Below are 17,334 nucleotides of genomic sequence, written 5' to 3'. Positions count from 1 at the left end.
GCCCCTACATGGTCCAATAATTCTGGAATCAGTGATAGAAGATACTGGTAGAAGATACTGGTTCCTGATCATCATCTGGTTTAAGGTTCAGTAGTGAGACAGAGTCATAGACTGCTGTCTTTTTTCTTGACAAAGAGGACTGGCACACCCGCCAGCGAGGTTGACTTGCAGATGAACCCTCAGGCCAGGTTCTCCTAAAGGTAGTCAGGTAGCTTAACCAGCTTGGATTCTGACATGCTGTAAATCCATCCAAATGGTATTTTTTGCTCCTGGCTGCAATTCTGTGGGCAGTCATAGTCCTTGTGAGGAGGGAGGTTTTTTGTGTGCTTCTTTTCAAACACGTCAGTGTAATCATGATATTTAAGGGGGCGTTCCGGCATATGTTCGGCAGGCATCCCTGCCTAGGTGATCATCTCTGCATGAGCCCTCTGTAGCCTGGGTGCTGGAGCAACATCAGTTTGATCCCGACAATACTGCTGACAGAATTCTTAAGGGAAACTGACCTCCTGTTCTTGTCAGTGAATGAGTGGATTATGAAGGGTCAGCTAGGAGATGCTGAGAAAGAGGGAAGTGCAGGTATTGAACTATACCACCAAATCACAATACTCTTAGTGCACTTGGGAAATGGTTTCCAAGGGAAATCACTGGACTCGAAGACAGAGGGGAGCCATCAATAGTTTCTATTAGACTGGAGTGGCCTTGTATCACAAAGGAATCTGCAAGGCCCAGGCTGCTGCTACATCTATGAAATTGTCAGCTGCTCCCCAAATCAATGAGGGCCCACTGGATGGGAATTCATTGGGGCTCTCCAGGGATACACAGCTGGATAGGAAGCTGCAAATGCGAAGTCCCCGGGTCAAGTTTGGTGCATGTCCCAGTCAGGACTGAGGTGCAGGGAATACTTTTCTCACAAAGCCAGTAAGGGGACAAGCCTGTAACCAGAGCTGACTTGTCTCCTGGAGGTTTGCAGGATAAAGGCAGAAATGGTGTGGCCAGGTTTGCTGCAATAGAAGCATATGTGGTAGTGATGGTGTTGTTCCTTTTCTTCAGGGGTGAGCTGTTGACAAGCCAGATCCATCTGCATTGGTTCAGTGGGTGGAACAGGTGCTGAGGTAACGGTACAGATAAGGTGTTCTCTGGGGTTTTCAGAACCCACAGCAGGGGGCTGTAGGGAGCCTTTCTTTTCCTCCCTCTGTTCCTGTAACTGATTATCTACAACATGGAATAGAGAGGTCAGTGAAGGCATCTAGACGTGGGCCAGTTCATCTTTGATCTTCTCCTGCAGACCTCACTGGAAATGGTACCGCTGTGCTGCCTAGCTCTACTCCATGCCCGCAGAGAGACAGCAGAAGTGCCACATAGGAAGCATCTTTCCTTAGAGCAGCCTTGGCCAACGGGCACAATGTGGGTCATCCAGGAAGACGTTTCAGTTTGACAGCACAGGTCTGTTACTCTCCAGCAAGGAGGAGGCCTAATACAAAACCTCCCCCATCAGCAGGCTGATCACAAGAGGAACAGATGGCAACGTTGGTTCACAAAGCCCCAGAAGTGGCAACTCCCCTTGAATCGTTCTGGTAATGGTTTAGGAAAGGACACTGTGGGCTGTGTCCAAAGTGCAGTGCTCCCTGCGCAAAGCTGGCTTATTTGATCCCACGATAGCTGATTGATTGAGGTCAGCTTCATGACTTGGGCCTGCAGCACTTTATTACCCAAGCCCGGGGTCTCTGGAGGTAATGGTTGGGCTGCTGGTTCCATACTTCTCACACAGGACCCACCCCTGGAGGATTACTGCATGGTCCATACATACTATCAAGCCCAGGATCTACTTATCGTAGGGTGAGAGGCCAGGTCCCCACACCAGCTGGGGTTCAGAACCAGGAGGTCATGATCTGAGGTCAGGAACTGAAGGTTAGATACCAGGAATCAGGCCAAGTCAGGGAACAACGAGGTCAGGGTCAGGAGATGAGCCAGAGCTCAGGAACCAAGAGTCAGAGACCAGGAATCAGGCAGAGTCAGAAGATCAAGGTCAGGAGTGCATAGTGCTGGGTGAGCACTGAGCAGTCCAAAGCAGGGTGGAGCCCACTGGTACAGACAACTTCCTGTTTCTCTTTCTGGCTTCACTAGAGGGAGTGGGCCAATCAAGAGCTCCAGTGTTCCAGCGGTTGGGCATCAGAGGTGCAGTCATCCATCTCAGCTGAGCTTCAAGGAGTCCCAGTTCTAGCTGATGCCAGCAAACCACAGGGTGGAGGGTTAGTGAGTGATGCCCCCCAGGGACTATGTGGACCCAGGTTTGAGACATGTGGGTCATGACAGTCCTAGTGTAACTGAGAGTTCTAGTCATCACATCTTATTTTATATATATATGAAGATAGATGGAACCAGATAATATATCAGAAATTGAAGTGGTTCCAAGATTCATGGAAAGATCTTTATGTCAAGAGAGCCTGAAAAGACTGGGACAAGTTTAGAGTGAAGGTGAGTGAAAGGGGACGTGACAGAGTTATACAAAAACAATGAATGACAGAGAAAAGTTAATCAGGGACTTTCATTTACCCTGTCTCATCATACAACAAGGGGACATTCAATGAAATTGAAAGGTAACAAATTTACAAGTGATAAAAATATATTTTTATAAAACACATAATTAAATTGTGGAGCTCGTTGCCACAAGATACAGCTGAGATCAAGAGCTTAGTAGTATTCACAAAAGGATTAAATATTTATATGACTAATAAGACCATGCACAGTACCATTAGGGTAATTTTTTATTTGAAGGAATATAAAGTCTCATGCTTCATACCGTAAGTCAACAGCAAACAGATGGGGCTCCCAAATCATTAATACATTATTTATGTGATGAGACAGGGCTTTCTGGCCCCTCACTGTTAACCTGGTGAAAGCTGACCATTTATTTCTACTCTGATTTCTATTTCTTAACCAGGTTCTAATCCATGACAGTACTTTCATCTCATCTTGTGGCTTAGTTTCCATAATAGAGTCTTGCCAATAGATTTTTGAACGTCCAAATAAATGTAGTTACCCATTCTCTTTTACCCACTATTCCTCTGACTCTCTCATTCTAATGGGTTGGGAGGAAGGCATAATTTTATTTTCAAGAAGTTACAATGGTTTATCATCTACGTCATGAACAGGTATTATAACTATATTTGATTATTGTTTCAACTAATGTATCTGGTCTTGAAGTAAGAGACTCACTGGTCTGTGGTTCTCAGAATTACCCCCAAAATCTTAATTTTGAAAATAAATGCAACACTATTTACCTTCCAGTCCTCTGGTATAGTGGATGACTTCCTAGGAGACTGTATGCTTTTGTTAGCAGCTCAGCTCCTTCTAAGCTTTTGTGAGTGAGTAAGACAGAGTGACTTATTGTAATTTAAATTATCGGTTTGTTCCAATGCCTCCTCATTTGACAAATTAATTTCTGACAGATGGACACAGATGGACAGATGGGGGAGTACAAGGAAACAATGAGACACTACTGGTCAGCATGATAGGCTATGGTCTCAGCACATCAGCAACCTAACTGTTCCCAAGTGCTAAGAACTTATCTATTCTTAGAAATTGACCAGACTACTATTGTGGAATAAACTATACTGCAATAACTATCTAGATACCTTCCTGGGAGGATGTTCTTATTCTGGAATAAGAGTGCCTTTCCCTGATTTAGCTCATTTCATAAGATAACTCAGAAGTAGTCACTCTTTATTCCAGAATAAGAGTATCTTTATGGGGAGATATTCCAGAAGAGCTGTTGTAGAATAATTTATCCATATGATTCATATGAAGTTCATGAGCAGTGAAGGCATAAATTCTAAAGTATCAACCTGTGTAATGTTGGAGCTTTTTCATGTGCAGTATTGAGTTCAGATCTACTTTCTACTTCTTGGCTGGATACACAGACCAAAGAATCTCTAGTATCCAAAAGTTCTCAAACTATATACATTCAGCACACCAAAATTTAGCTGCCTCTGGAGTGAAGGGCAGCAGTCATGTGGATAGCCAATTTCAGTGGACTGAAGGAAGGCTTTTGATCAGAACACTAAGGCAATCTTCTGCCTCATATACAGTTTTCCATGGGATTATTAATATTCACAGAAATGGACAGAACATTCTAATCTTGCTGGTAATGCAATTAAGTTCCTGGACTGATTAAAACCTCACTTGATCACCTGGATTCTGGAAAGAGCTATACAATATTTTTAGTTGTCCCAATTTTGGGAATGAAGGGAAGAGCATTTTAGATTCCCTTATTTACCTCTACCGCTTACACAGTCCCCAAAAGTTGGCAATCCTCCTGCCACAGGAGTGCTGTATTAATGGTCATTAACGCTACACCACACATCAGCCAGAGGGAGGCTGTCAAGAGCAGCATGAGGCATTTTCCCCCCCAAGGGGAAGAACATGCTGCTTCCACAGTGTCCTAGACCCTTGTAGCCTGGATAAAATTGGGACAAAATTCAGGGCTTCTTTACACAGTGCAGCAATACCTATCAGAGGGGGGTAAATTGTAGAGCGCTTTGAAGTGTTGCACTCTAACTGCCCTTGCAAACCCTTCTGACACACTCTAAATGGTTCCTGATGTGTGTTAATGTAGAACTCTTTCAAAAGGGACTACATCAATGCGCACTAGGTACCTTGTCAAGTGCATCAGCAGGATCTACATAGGGCAGTTACAGTGCAGCATATTAAGAGTGCTCTACAGTTTACACCCCTCTGGTGTGCATTGCCACATCACATAGAGAAGCCCCTAGTTTCTCCACTTTTCAGCAATAATATTTACATATGTGAAGCCAGTTTGAATATTGAATTGGTGTTTGGGCCCATTTTAGCAGCATATGACTCCGTTCATACTGGTACTTTTTTGACAGGAGAAATAGCTCTAATAAATCTTATCATACTTAAAAAGGACTAGGAAGCTGCATACATTTGATCAAAAAAATATTTTTCTCCTTATGGAGATAAACCACTTAATAGCTTCTGCATAAAAATTAAACAAAACAAACAGCGATTAATTGTGTTTCGAGTAGCTGTCCACAACTAATGAGCTCCAGGATGAGAGAAACCAACCCTGCCCTAGTCCAACAATTCTGAAAAGCAAGAGATAGCCGGTCAGATTCAAAGGCAGATGTATTTTCCAAAAGTATCTTGATGACTGGATTTTGGTGAAATTGACAAAAGTAGGATGATAGTAGCCCTTAAATAAACATTCAATATTAGCCAAGTGTGTGAAACACTGTAGTAGGCTGGCCAAGCACATGGATTTGTTTTCATCAACACTAGTCAGAAACATCAGGGCTAATTCTCCTTTCACTCAGTCCTGTTTGACTCAAGAATAACTGTGCACAGAGACAGTGAAGTGTGTGTTATACACTAACAAATCAAGATGGCAACATTTTATACTGACTTTGCACTGGTGAAAATAACTACAGGTGGCAGAACAATTGAGAATCAAGCCCAGTGGACTAACACCAGTGTAAACAAGAGGTAAATAGAGCCTGTTATGCTCAGAAGAGAACAGCTCCAAAAGGACTCATGGTGCCCGTTGAAACTATCCATTTAACTACTGAAGTATGTGTCAGTAAATCACATGATCACAACAGATAACTATTAAAATTAGTAATCACTGGCCAACATTTTCAAACATTGATGACAAAAGTTAGTTTTCCAGATCCATATTTAGGCACCTTAATAAGATTTTCTTAGCTGCCTAAATATGGATCGAAGTGTCTAATTTTAGACACATTTTTAAAGTTATGAACACTATTACAAATATTTTGGATGTTTTAACAGTATTAACGTTTGTGCCAATACAAATCCCAGCCTATTGGTGGCAGCAGTTCGCTGCTAGTGTACAGAACTTTGGACAATAGCATGGGCTTTAAGTATCCAGATTCAAGGGCAAAGAAACATTGAACTTTTACTTATAATTCAATCTAGCCTTTTATTCCTGTTTCTAAACCCAGAATTCTGATTTTACCAGAATTATTGTGTGAGATTAATCAGCCGAATATTTAGATGGTGTAAATCCAAGTCAAGAAATGTTCCATTCAGAAAGTGTGTTTCACATAAATTCCGTATGTTAAGGCACATTACATAAATAAAAAGTATGGGTTCCACCCTGTTCTTATTGATATCACTAGCAAAATTCCCCTTGACTTTAAGATTGGAGCCTGCATATTTTTCTCTCTGCTACTACGTTTTATAGTAAGTTCAGTTACAAAGGGTATTTGACCCATAAACACAAATGGAGCTTTCTAAGTGGCTGGCTGTGATGACACATTGCTGGCAATTGCCCTCTGTATGTTAATGATTTTTTGAGTGTGTATATGATAATTTCCTGAGAACTGCAACACACCCCAGAAAACATTCTGAGAGCTTATTGCATTCCTGAGGTGTTTGAAGTCACTCAGCCTTTAGCCCTCATCACCCTGTGCTTCAGAACACCAAGGTGACCAGAGACACGAGATAATCACAAGGAAATGAGCTATCTGTTGTCTCTTTTTGCTTCATTCAGATATAAATGAATCTGTATCTACTGACAATATGAATAACAGAGAAGGTAGGAGGTGATACCACAAAAAAGCAGACATACCAGATTGTGTTAATGCCTGAAAACAGAGATATTCTCCCTTCGGTGCATTTAATCCTGAGAATATGTGCCCAGGGAAGGATGCCCCCACAAAAGTGCTGAGGGAGAAATAAAACAAAAGCCCTCTCCCTCCTTCCCACCCCGCAGCTCCCACCAACTTTTTGTCCTGAACAACAAGTTCCCTTCCTGGTATTTTCGTGTGTAGGTTTACTTCTCTAAACGGGAAGTTTTAAAAATAAAAGTCACAAGCATTCACAATCACTAACCTCTGGCATTGGCCCTTATTGTGCTGCATGAATAAGTTGAAACGATAGCTCTATAAAAAAAAATAGTGCTTTCTGCAGAACAATGTTATTCCCCCCCTTCTCCCCCCCTTCTCCCCCCCAGTGACAAACAATCTTTAGCCCTGCTTGCAAACACAAGACATGTACAATTTCAGGGCCAGCCCCAGGCACATGCCAATCTTGTATCTCAAAGAAAACAACCCCCCTCCATCCCCATCCCCCCCAAAGAAACAAACTCGTGACTTTGCTCAACAGTTCCCCTTCCCAGCAGGCATCTATGACTGCACTCTTGTGTAACATCATGAAAAAGCCCTCTCCCTTGAAAGATGAACTTGGGGACCCAACACTTGCCAGTTCCAAGAAAGAACCGTACTGATCATATCCCGAACAATACACTTTTCTGACTCCTGACTGCAGTGACAAAGCATTCAGACTCCCCTCCCTGCCTCCACCCCTTCTCAAGAAATTCCCTTAAAACAAAACTATGCTGCTTGTGGTGTTTGCCTGAGGAAACCTAGAGTCCCTTGGACTCTTTCTATAGAACCTTCCCCTCTAACTTACCCTGCACAATTGATGATGATGTTTGCAACTTGCTACAAAAGGAAGAATCTTAGTAATAGCTGAAGAATCAGGACTATACCACAGGGTGAGTAAAGCCAGACAGCAAATGTATAAGGCTTGGAGTGCCTATAATATAAGAGATGGTGCTACTTTAAAAACATAAAAATCTCATAGTACTAGTTAGGACCACTTATGTATGTAGGCCCATATCCTCAAAGGTATTTAGACACCTAACTCCTAATGAAATCTGTCTAGTGCCACTGGCTATTGTTTCTTCCCTTGTGTTAATTTTGGCCATCCCCTCTCCAAGGAAGTTGTGATAAGAATTCTTTTCCTGTCATTTACATACAGGTATATTGGTTTGTTTATATGTTCAACAAAGAGGCTGTGGTATTTTGGAGGCAAAGCCAGCTTTATCTTTACATAGATAGGAAACCACATTCAGTGGTCACATAAAGGTCCAATCTCCCTCTCTTCCCCACCCTTACTCTATATGTTTTATGTAGTCACATTTCATTTGCCTCAGATTTCTAATTGTATTCTGTGTTGACACATACACAGGATACGATTAGCAGCCACTACATAGGAGAGGCCTGGCACTGGGATTGCAAGGGTATTGTTAGTTAGGACTGAGGTGCATTAGCAGAGCTGTATGGTAAAGTCTGCACAATACCTTCATGCACTATACCAATGCTTTCAAAAGCATTATATTCACACACATAAATTGAAAGAGAAGAATGACTTGACAGGAGATTTCCTGGCAGTGTTTTGTTTACTTTTCTTTCAGATACTTCGCATAACAAAAATACACAGTTTTTAGATAAATTTTAAACTCAGTATAGTATTTACAAACACTTCAGCCAATAAAATACTCCCACCGAAATGTAGCACCCACCTTTCCTTCCCTCTGCTGTGTACGTAACAGACAGAAGAATGTGAGAAGAAAACAACTCACTTCCATCAGAAGTTGAAAACTAGAGTGCAGTGCCTTCTTACTGTCTGCCCTTGGTTTTAGACTGTATGCTGAGAACGTTCTAATCAGCGTGTCACAATGGCTTATTTTCTAAACAACTTCTTTGTATTGTTATTTGTGCATATTGAAATACGGGCTCACCTATGCAGACAAAAGGGAAGGAAGCAAACCCAGACACAGACGCAGAAGGGAGCCTCAGCAGCCTCCTCCCTCCATGAGAGCCTGTGGAAGCCCTTGAACTCCAAGAGATAAACCTCAGTTTCCTAAACCCTCTGTTGCTACCCCATGAGTTTTACCTTATTAATGTCATGGCCTGTTGCAAACTTTCCATCATCCGGCCCAACAAAAAGGAGACTACATTATTTGTAAAGCCAATTAGCACTGGGAGGAGACATTTTGTAACTGCTCTTTTGGAGTTAAACCTGTGAAAAAATAGTATGCCCCTTTAAATAGCCTGTTAAATGAATACTTTTATATCTACCTAAAAAAAAAAGATTTGGACACGTTTTGAGTGTCTCAATAACCTGCTGGAATTAGTACCAAGTAGAGTGGAATATAAAAAGGGATGTATTGAGTGCTGTATTTGAGTGCTTTATTCAATTATATCATAATAGCAAAATCATGGTGTCAGCAAATAGCCTACAACAAGGAGCATTGTTAGTCTAGCAGAGACTTAAAAAATTGCAACACGTGAGCATCTTCTTATTTACATTTTCCATTCTCATTGCCAACTCCTGGTTCTATGTAACCTTTTTTGCAAACTGCAGAGAAAGTAAATTCTGGCAGACAATTAAAGTCATCTGAGAATAAGATTTCTCATGTGAAGTTCAAATCCTGGACAACCAATCACTTGGTTGCTCTTCTCTAAGTTTACTTGTCAGATGATGGAGAAATTTATATGCAGATTTATTTTTTATTCATTCATTTATTTATTGTGCCAGTGAGCACTCTTTCCATTATAACGGACTAAATGACATGGGAATTAATCTCTGCCACTGTGTCACATAGATATTTCTCGTTCCTCATTTTTACTATAATTACTTCCCTGTATATGTGTTTTAATTAACTCAGACACAGTCTGGAGGAATTAGTACCAGGTTGCAAGTCTTGAATTTTAATCACATCTCTGACTGCCACTGACTGGGGCCTGATCCAGCATCCATTGAAGTCAATGACATACTCCCAAGTGGAGATACTTGCATTGATTTCAGTGGATTTCAGACTGGGCCCTTGCTGCTTTGCCCTGGGCAAGTCATTTAGCATCTCTGCTTCCCAGTCTGCAAAATAAGGGCAATATTTACCTTAAATGGGTGATGTTATATTTGTACAATGCTTTGGATATATGAAATGATGCATGAGGGCTCTGAATTATTATCACTATTCACTATTTGTCCTGTTACAACTAGCAAAAACACGAGACAGGATTTGCAGCCTCTGTGTTTTTGTTCCTTCATTGAGTTACAGGACATTAAATTAGCATGAGGCCAACTCCTGTCTAACATGCGGAAAAGTGCATGCCTTTAACATGCAAACAGCTACCAGAATGCATGTCCACTGAGGCATTACATCACTGAAGATGTATTGATTTAAATTTTTTAAAAAATCAGGAGAAGAAATTGATGACAAAACCTAATGAAGTAATGAAAAATTTAACAGATCATCAATATCCAGAATGAGAATTTCTAAGCCAGCTATCCAATACAGACTATGTCCTGGTTGGTCTATTTATGAGCTTTGCATTGGTACCTTCAAGTGCACTTTGAAGTTTCCTGTCCCCTAGAGTATTTTGCAATGGATTAGTACTGGATGATCAAGCACCTTTCTCACAGTCACAATATACCTAAAAAGTATGGCACTAAGGTACGCAAATTCTGTAACTCCCATCACTAATAAAATATGCCCTATAGAGATACATTTACAGTCAGAAATTACTTCCAGTTTATTTCCTGCCATTACTCAATAAGCACATTCATTTCAATGGGAGAAAAATGTCAGCATCAGGTCATAAGTGTATTACGATAAACAGGCTTTCGGTATTTATCATAGGAGTAGATTCTAAATATCCCAGCCTGCGTGCATGGGAGCAGGCGGGACTAGGGAGGGTGGCAAGTTGAAGCTGAAAGACTAGAGCCCTAGCATGGCTCTGGCATTCGGAACCATAACTGAATCTAAATTAGGGCTAGATACTCAGTGGGTATAAATCACCACAGAAATCAATGGAGCTCCTCTGATTTATGCCAGCTGGGCATCTGTCCCAAACTAAGAAACAAAAGATGAGGTACCTGCCACTGGGCCAACTGCTTTCAGAAATACAGGCCCAAATCCTGTAAACGCTCACACACATGCCTAGCTCTAAGCACATAAGTATCCCCATGGAAGTCAATGAGAGTACAATGAGATCACTCACATACTTACAGATAAGCACATGCATAAGTGTTTGCTGGAGCCATAGAAGTGAAGAAATAGGCAGTCTGCTCAGGGAATTTTCAAGAAAAATTTGCACTCAACTCTTTAGCAACATTCATTTCAGTGGTTACAAAGATCCTTTTGAAAGCCCAAAGATCTGAGATTGTAGAGCCATAATTGACTTCATACCCTGTAGAAAAAGATGGGCTAATAATTGGAATATTTTAACTATTCAGATTTACAAGATTCAACGTTCACAAAATTTGGAAGTCGTGAAATAATCATAATGCTATCCTATAAATCTTGCTCACATATTAGCAAAGTTGCTTTGTGTTTAATAAAGAAAATATTCCAGGATCCTTTTATTATGAAAATCTAGAATAAACATCTATGTCCCAACCATTTCTCAAGAGACTTTAGTACTGTATGTTCTTTTCCATTTCTTTTCTAAACAGTTCCGTTGGCCTTCAGTCTTGTGTGTTTCCCAGATCATGGAAACAATTTCTTGACCCCTTTTGCCCCCATACATGGGATTGCCTCCTGTGTGAACAATATGAGTTAAATCCTGGCCCTAGTGAAGTCAACGAGACTTTTGCGGGGACTCCAATGGGGCCAGGATTTCTCCCTATGAAATTAAGACTGTGGATTTTATGGAGCCTGCCTGGTAATAGGTGAAGGCAAAACCATTTAGCAGCCACTCTGTGTGGCATGCTCCCCTCAGGAACTGGCATAGATTTATTCATAATGACCAGTGTAAATTAAGAACAGGAGTACTTGTGGCACCTTAGAGACTAATTTATTTGAGCATAAGCTTTCATGGGCTACAGCCCACTTCTTCAGATGCATACAATGGAACATATAGTGAGGAGATATATATATATACAGAGAGCATGAAAAGGTGGGAGTTACCCAACCAACTCTTAGAGGCTAATTAATTAATTAGTGTAAATTAATGCTGCTTAGGAATTGTGGCTTCAAATGCCCTCCAACACACATACACACACAGAGGTTTCCAGGGCGTGGGGCCAAGGAGCAACACAGCGGGCAGCATGGGTCTCCAAATAGATGTCCCAGGATCAGCGAAGATTAAATGAATTTCCACATACACAATTCAGGACCCCACAAACCTTGCCCTTTTGGTGTGAACTGTGAAACTCCCTTTCCCCCATTCTCCAGGAGACAATGAATCAGGATAGTTAAAATTCAGAGATTTAACTGAACTTTTTCGCGTCTATTTTTGCATGGATAGTTTGGCGCACTGTCCAATCCTGTATACACAGAAACAATATTCCAGCCATCCTCCCCTCCCCCATATCCAAAAATTACCCAAACATCTAGACCCTCGTGTTCTCACAAATGGATCATTTTACTTCTTTAGATGTGCTGCTTATGTTTGCAATGCTTGGTGCAGGGAAGCTTGAAATATACAGCATGGAGAGGTCCCAGGCTTTGCTTAGCTGAGGCCTAGTATTGTGGAAATCCATATACCATGCCTCTGTCTGCCCTCCAACCACAAAGAATGAGAACTTGAAGCACACAAGGAGATGCATGGTTTGTGATAACCCAGCTGTAGTGAATGGAGGTAGGGGTGGAGAGGGGCAAGTCAGGGTCTCCTTAGAGCTATTGTCTGCTGAAGCTGCGAGAAAGCCTGCCTATATGATTTCTTTCTTTCACTCGCAGCACAATCGCAAGGACAGCAGGGGGGCAGCTCCTGGAGTCTGCTATCTGATAGAGATGAGGTTTTGTAAGTGAGGAAATTTGAGTAACATGAGCAGCAAGAAACTATTGCTCAACAAAAAGAAATCTACAAAAAGTTTGAGCAAAAATATACCAGGGTTTTGGAAATGCAGCACAATATGGTCACAACATGGCTGCAGTTTCTCTGCAAAATGTAAAAAGACAGCTATCACTGGACCCTCCCGCCTTCAGACACACTAAGAGGAAGTAAAAATGAAGAAAGAAAAGCAGCAATTACAAACAGTAAGCACTTTGTTATGCTATTTTCTGGAGCCAGCATATTGTTGCCATTGATTTTTTAAGCAAAACTTCCCATTAATTTCAACTGAGATTTCTGCTTAATAATGGGTGGCATGATATTGCCCAGAGTTATCATCTGTTAAAAAGGTATTGTTCTAACTAGAGTGATTTTAAAATGGGATTCCTCCCCCCCAGCTGGGATTTTAGCACCAAATGCAATAACCCACCTGATGTCAGACAGTGTTCAAGGGCCAGAAGACAATAATCACTGTAAACAAAAATATAAGGGGAAAATCCTTTCACATCGACATGAAGGGGAACCATGGAGTGACATTGTCATTTCACCCCCCTCCCGCCTTCCATCATTGCATTAGGACCACAGAGATAGCATCCCCCTGTGTTGTATTTACGATGCCCGTTTTCTAGTACGGGGGTGCATGTCATGTCCTAGCTGCTACAACAGGCCTTGCCTTGTGATAGTTTGGCATTAGTACGAATCTCACACCCACAAATTCCCTAACATTCTTTTCAGGGACAGCTGTCTACAAAACGAATGCTTTCCATGGGGGAGCTGGTTGCTGGCTTTTGCTTTTTTAGCACGGTGTAATAAATAATAATAGTTAATAATAACAACATAAAAAAGGAAGCAGGAACTGGGAGTGTAGAGAAAGGGTTAAAGTCGACTAAAATGACATCACTCTCATTTGCATAGAAGTGAGGATATAACTGCTCATGCAGAGACAGCGTTTATACTACAGTCCAGAGCAGCAGCTGCAAAGACTAGAGTGACTTCTGTGCAGAGCATCAGTGGTGAGGCTACAATTTATATTTCAACTATGGTTTTCTTTCCCTCGCTCTCTCCCCTTTTATTAGCATGCATTTCCCCGTGTCTGTGCTGAGGAGTGTGGATTTTTAACCCAAGTCCTTCTTCAACGCCCTTTGCTTTGTTACTAAATTTCAGGATGGAATATTCCTGATGCTTTCAAATGCACCCAAGAGATGTTAACTGTAATCCAGTGGTTAAGACTAGTGGCGTCGTTAAAGTTGGACAGATTGAGTGAAAATGTTAAATGCGAGTCTAAGGAAAGAATGGGGGAAGCCCTCTCGATTTCCTTTGTTCTGGCTTGACAAAAAAAGCTGGCATCTTTGTCGACACTAATTGACTATTTTAGTATCTGTGACCCACCAACAGGAGATTTTGTTGATCTACGCATTACTTCTTCCTTCCCTGCTATTTAGAAGGGAATTTACCACAAGCAGATGTGTGCTAAAATCTCAAACTCCTAATACAGGGAGGGGAGCAAAGGGAAGGTGGTATTGTTTAAACCTTCCGCTGCTGAAAGAAGGGGTGAGTGTTTGTGTGTGTGTGCATCTGTACAAGAAAATCTTTGTTTAAATCCAGGCAGCGTTGTATGTGTGGCTGCATTGCTGAGAAGGAGAAAGGCAGCAAACAGAGCAAGGGCGGTGGTTTGAGCTTCCTCAGACTGCAGCTGCATGCAGTTCTTTGTGAGGAGAAAAGAATGCAGGACTTCATCCAAATGTGCTAAGGGAAGAAAGAGCAGACAGACCCCAAGGTGGAGAATGTGATTAGCATAGTCCACTTGCTTGGCATTGGCATTATTTTACATTTTTAAATTTGTGTGTGGGCATTAAATCTTTTTTTTAAAGATAAATAGCCTCTTCCAGGCACCATCCTCCTATTGTTCTCTTCAGAACAACGTGGAAACATTGAAGAGATTTTAATGAGAAGAAAACAGTCTCAACAATAGGCAATTGTTTTGATAATGGATTACATTTCCACTTTTAAAAAAATGATCTGATGATAAAACAACATATTTCCTGCATTGATTTTGTTTTAAACTCCTTAATCAGCCTTGGCTAGATTTGTACAAACCATTTCACCCCACATGTTACACGATGAATTTTATTTCGCTGAATATATATCTTATTACAAAAAAAAAAAAAAAAAGAAGAGGCTATTACGTACCTCTTAAAGAGGGAGTTTGAGGTGGGAGGCGGGGTTCTGGCTGGAGATCAAGGAGTGAGTAACGCATTTCTGAATAAAAGGTGGAGGAGTCTAACTGTCTTTCCTTTCCACGTACAGATTAATCTGCAAAAATGTCCGACAAACCAGATATGGCTGAAATTGAGAAATTTGACAAGACTAAATTGAAGAAAACAGAAACGCAAGAGAAAAATCCACTGCCTTCAAAAGAAAGTAAGTATGTATAATTTAACAGGGAGAGAGAAAAGGCAAGGAAAAGATAAAGACGGGTAGAGAGACAGTTTTTATACATATACATTATGTGAAATATGTGTATGATTACTGAATAGATATAAAATTTCTGAACCACTGTAAAGTTACATTTAGTACATTTTGCAATTAAGATAATTTTCTACCAATTTTATAAATCTACAGTTGATTTCTATATTCCATAAAAATATAAAGTTTATATTTAAAAAAAGTAAAGTACTTCATCTTTATTTTTAAAATTCTTATTTTTTTTTCCCTCTCTTCCAGCAATTGAACAGGAGAAGCAAGCGGGTGAATCGTAATGAAATCTGCCCTTCCAAATTATGCACTGTACATTCCACAAGCATTGCCTTCTTATTTTACTTCTTTTAGCTGTTTAACTTTGTAAGATGCAAAGAGGTTGGATAAAGTTTAAATGACTGTACTGCCCCTTTCACATCAAAAAATAGAGAGAACTACTGACACTGAATGAAGGCGCGCTGCCTTTCCATCTGCCTGTCTGGGTTTGGTCCTGGTGGCATGAAAGAGCTTGCATGTTGATGAAAGAAGAACTTGGGTGGGACTACAGTAAACTAGTAACACACGAATAAATGCAAAGCTGTACCAAGGTCCTGCGAGCTGTAAAATGCAGTTAATCGAGTGCCATTTTTTTTTTTTGTTCAAATGATTTTAATTATTGGAATGCACAATTTTTTTAATATGCAAATAAAATGTTTTAAAACCTGGATGGTATTGATGTGCTATCTTTTGGACAGTGATATCACAGGATGAAGCGTAAGTGCCTGTGTTAACATGTGGGATGCTCTAAGACCTTTGGAGATTATTTAAAAAAAAAAAAAAACATGTTTTTGGCTCTTGATATATGTTCTTGCCAATTTCAGTCCTATAACACTTAAAATAGATTTCTTTCATTCCTATTTATATGCATCACAGCTAACTTTGTTTGCTTTCCTGTAAATATGCTTCGTTCTAATATTTATTTTTCAAACTTGAGATAAATCAGCATTTTTGTATTTTTTTTTAAAAACATTTCCTTTTATAGAAACCATTCTGTATCTTCACCCTTGAACTGCACTTTCTTCCTGCAAATATGTAATTAATCTGCATTCAGTTTAGTAGGCTATACAATAATAAACTGAACCTTAAATTTTTAGAATAAATACATGAAGACGGCAACAAGGGTAGCCAGACTCCTTTGCTTATTGTTGACCACTCATTCTTTGTGTTGTGCTAAAAGTAAAACTATTAATGATCGTTTAATAAAGGGTATTCTGTGCAAATGAAATTCAGCAGAATTAAATATGGTTTGGATCTGTTCAGAGCTCCATTGGGTAATGTCTGTCTTATTAGTCACTGTATGATGATCTGACCTAGAATCTGGTTTGTAAAATTTTAAATTAATAATTTGGGGATAAAATCCATGTTAATTTAAAAAATAAAAATCAATTATGGAATAAAACAATCTTGTAAACCAGGAGACAGTAACATGCCATTTCACATAATCTGCTTCGCAAAATTCATATGTACACATTCATCTCCCTTCCCAGTCACATGACATTGGGTGAAATTCTGGACCCATTTTAAAGGCAATGGGCATCAGGATTTCATCCATTTTCTCCAGGATTTCATGGCTAAGCATATTGCAGCCTGAAATGACACTTTTTTCATATGGGTGTTGTGGGGATGGTCTGTGAAGGTCACTAATATCTTAAGGAGTCTGGTGGCACCAGACTCCTTGTTGTTTTTGTAGATACAGACTAACACGGCTACTCCCTGATACTTGACACTAATATCTTAGCTTATTCGGTGTATGTAAGACTTGGTCCTGCACTTGGTCCTGCACTTTCTTCTTGATGCAGGATCAGCTGTACCCAGGGGTGCCATGTGAATGAACTGCAATGGAGACAAATTCATCCCTGGGGGTAACCCCATTGATTTCATTGAGCCTTTTCCCTGAGTAAGACATAGATCAGGGGTCTAATCCTGCAAGATGCTCAGTGCACCTAGTCCGTACTCAAGGTACTAGGAGCACTCACCACTTCACAGGATGAATTCTGCTCTTGACTGAATTCTCACCAGCATGAGTGCACAACTTGATTCCTCTAGCTTAATACTTATGAACAGAATAAAGGCCCAATCTTGTAAGATGCTGTGTGGCCTTAACTCCCACTGAAGTCAATGAAAATTGAAGGTATTCAGCATCTTGTATGATCAAGTGTTTAATAAGGAAGTCTACATATTCTAAGAACTGGGACTCAGTGAAATGCTG

The 17,334-nt window shown here is 40.5% G+C and overlaps 1 protein-coding gene across 1 annotated transcript; it reads left to right on the top strand.

The window, feature by feature from the left end:
* The first annotated feature begins 13,515 nt into the window (after positions 1-13,515).
* On the top strand, positions 13,516-15,790 carry TMSB4X (thymosin beta 4 X-linked). The gene is made up of 3 exons (XM_054007679.1): positions 13,516-13,621; positions 14,916-15,029; positions 15,333-15,790. Exons 2-3 carry the CDS (start codon positions 14,930-14,932, stop codon positions 15,365-15,367), a joined length of 135 nt encoding a protein of 44 aa, XP_053863654.1. The 5' UTR covers positions 13,516-13,621; positions 14,916-14,929; the 3' UTR covers positions 15,368-15,790.
* The last annotated feature ends 1,544 nt before the right edge of the window (positions 15,791-17,334 follow it).

Source organism: Malaclemys terrapin, chromosome 1 (assembly GCF_027887155.1).
Source record: "Malaclemys terrapin pileata isolate rMalTer1 chromosome 1, rMalTer1.hap1, whole genome shotgun sequence".
NCBI lineage: Eukaryota > Metazoa > Chordata > Testudines > Emydidae > Malaclemys > Malaclemys terrapin.
This window is presented reverse-complemented; position numbering and strand designations above follow the sequence as displayed.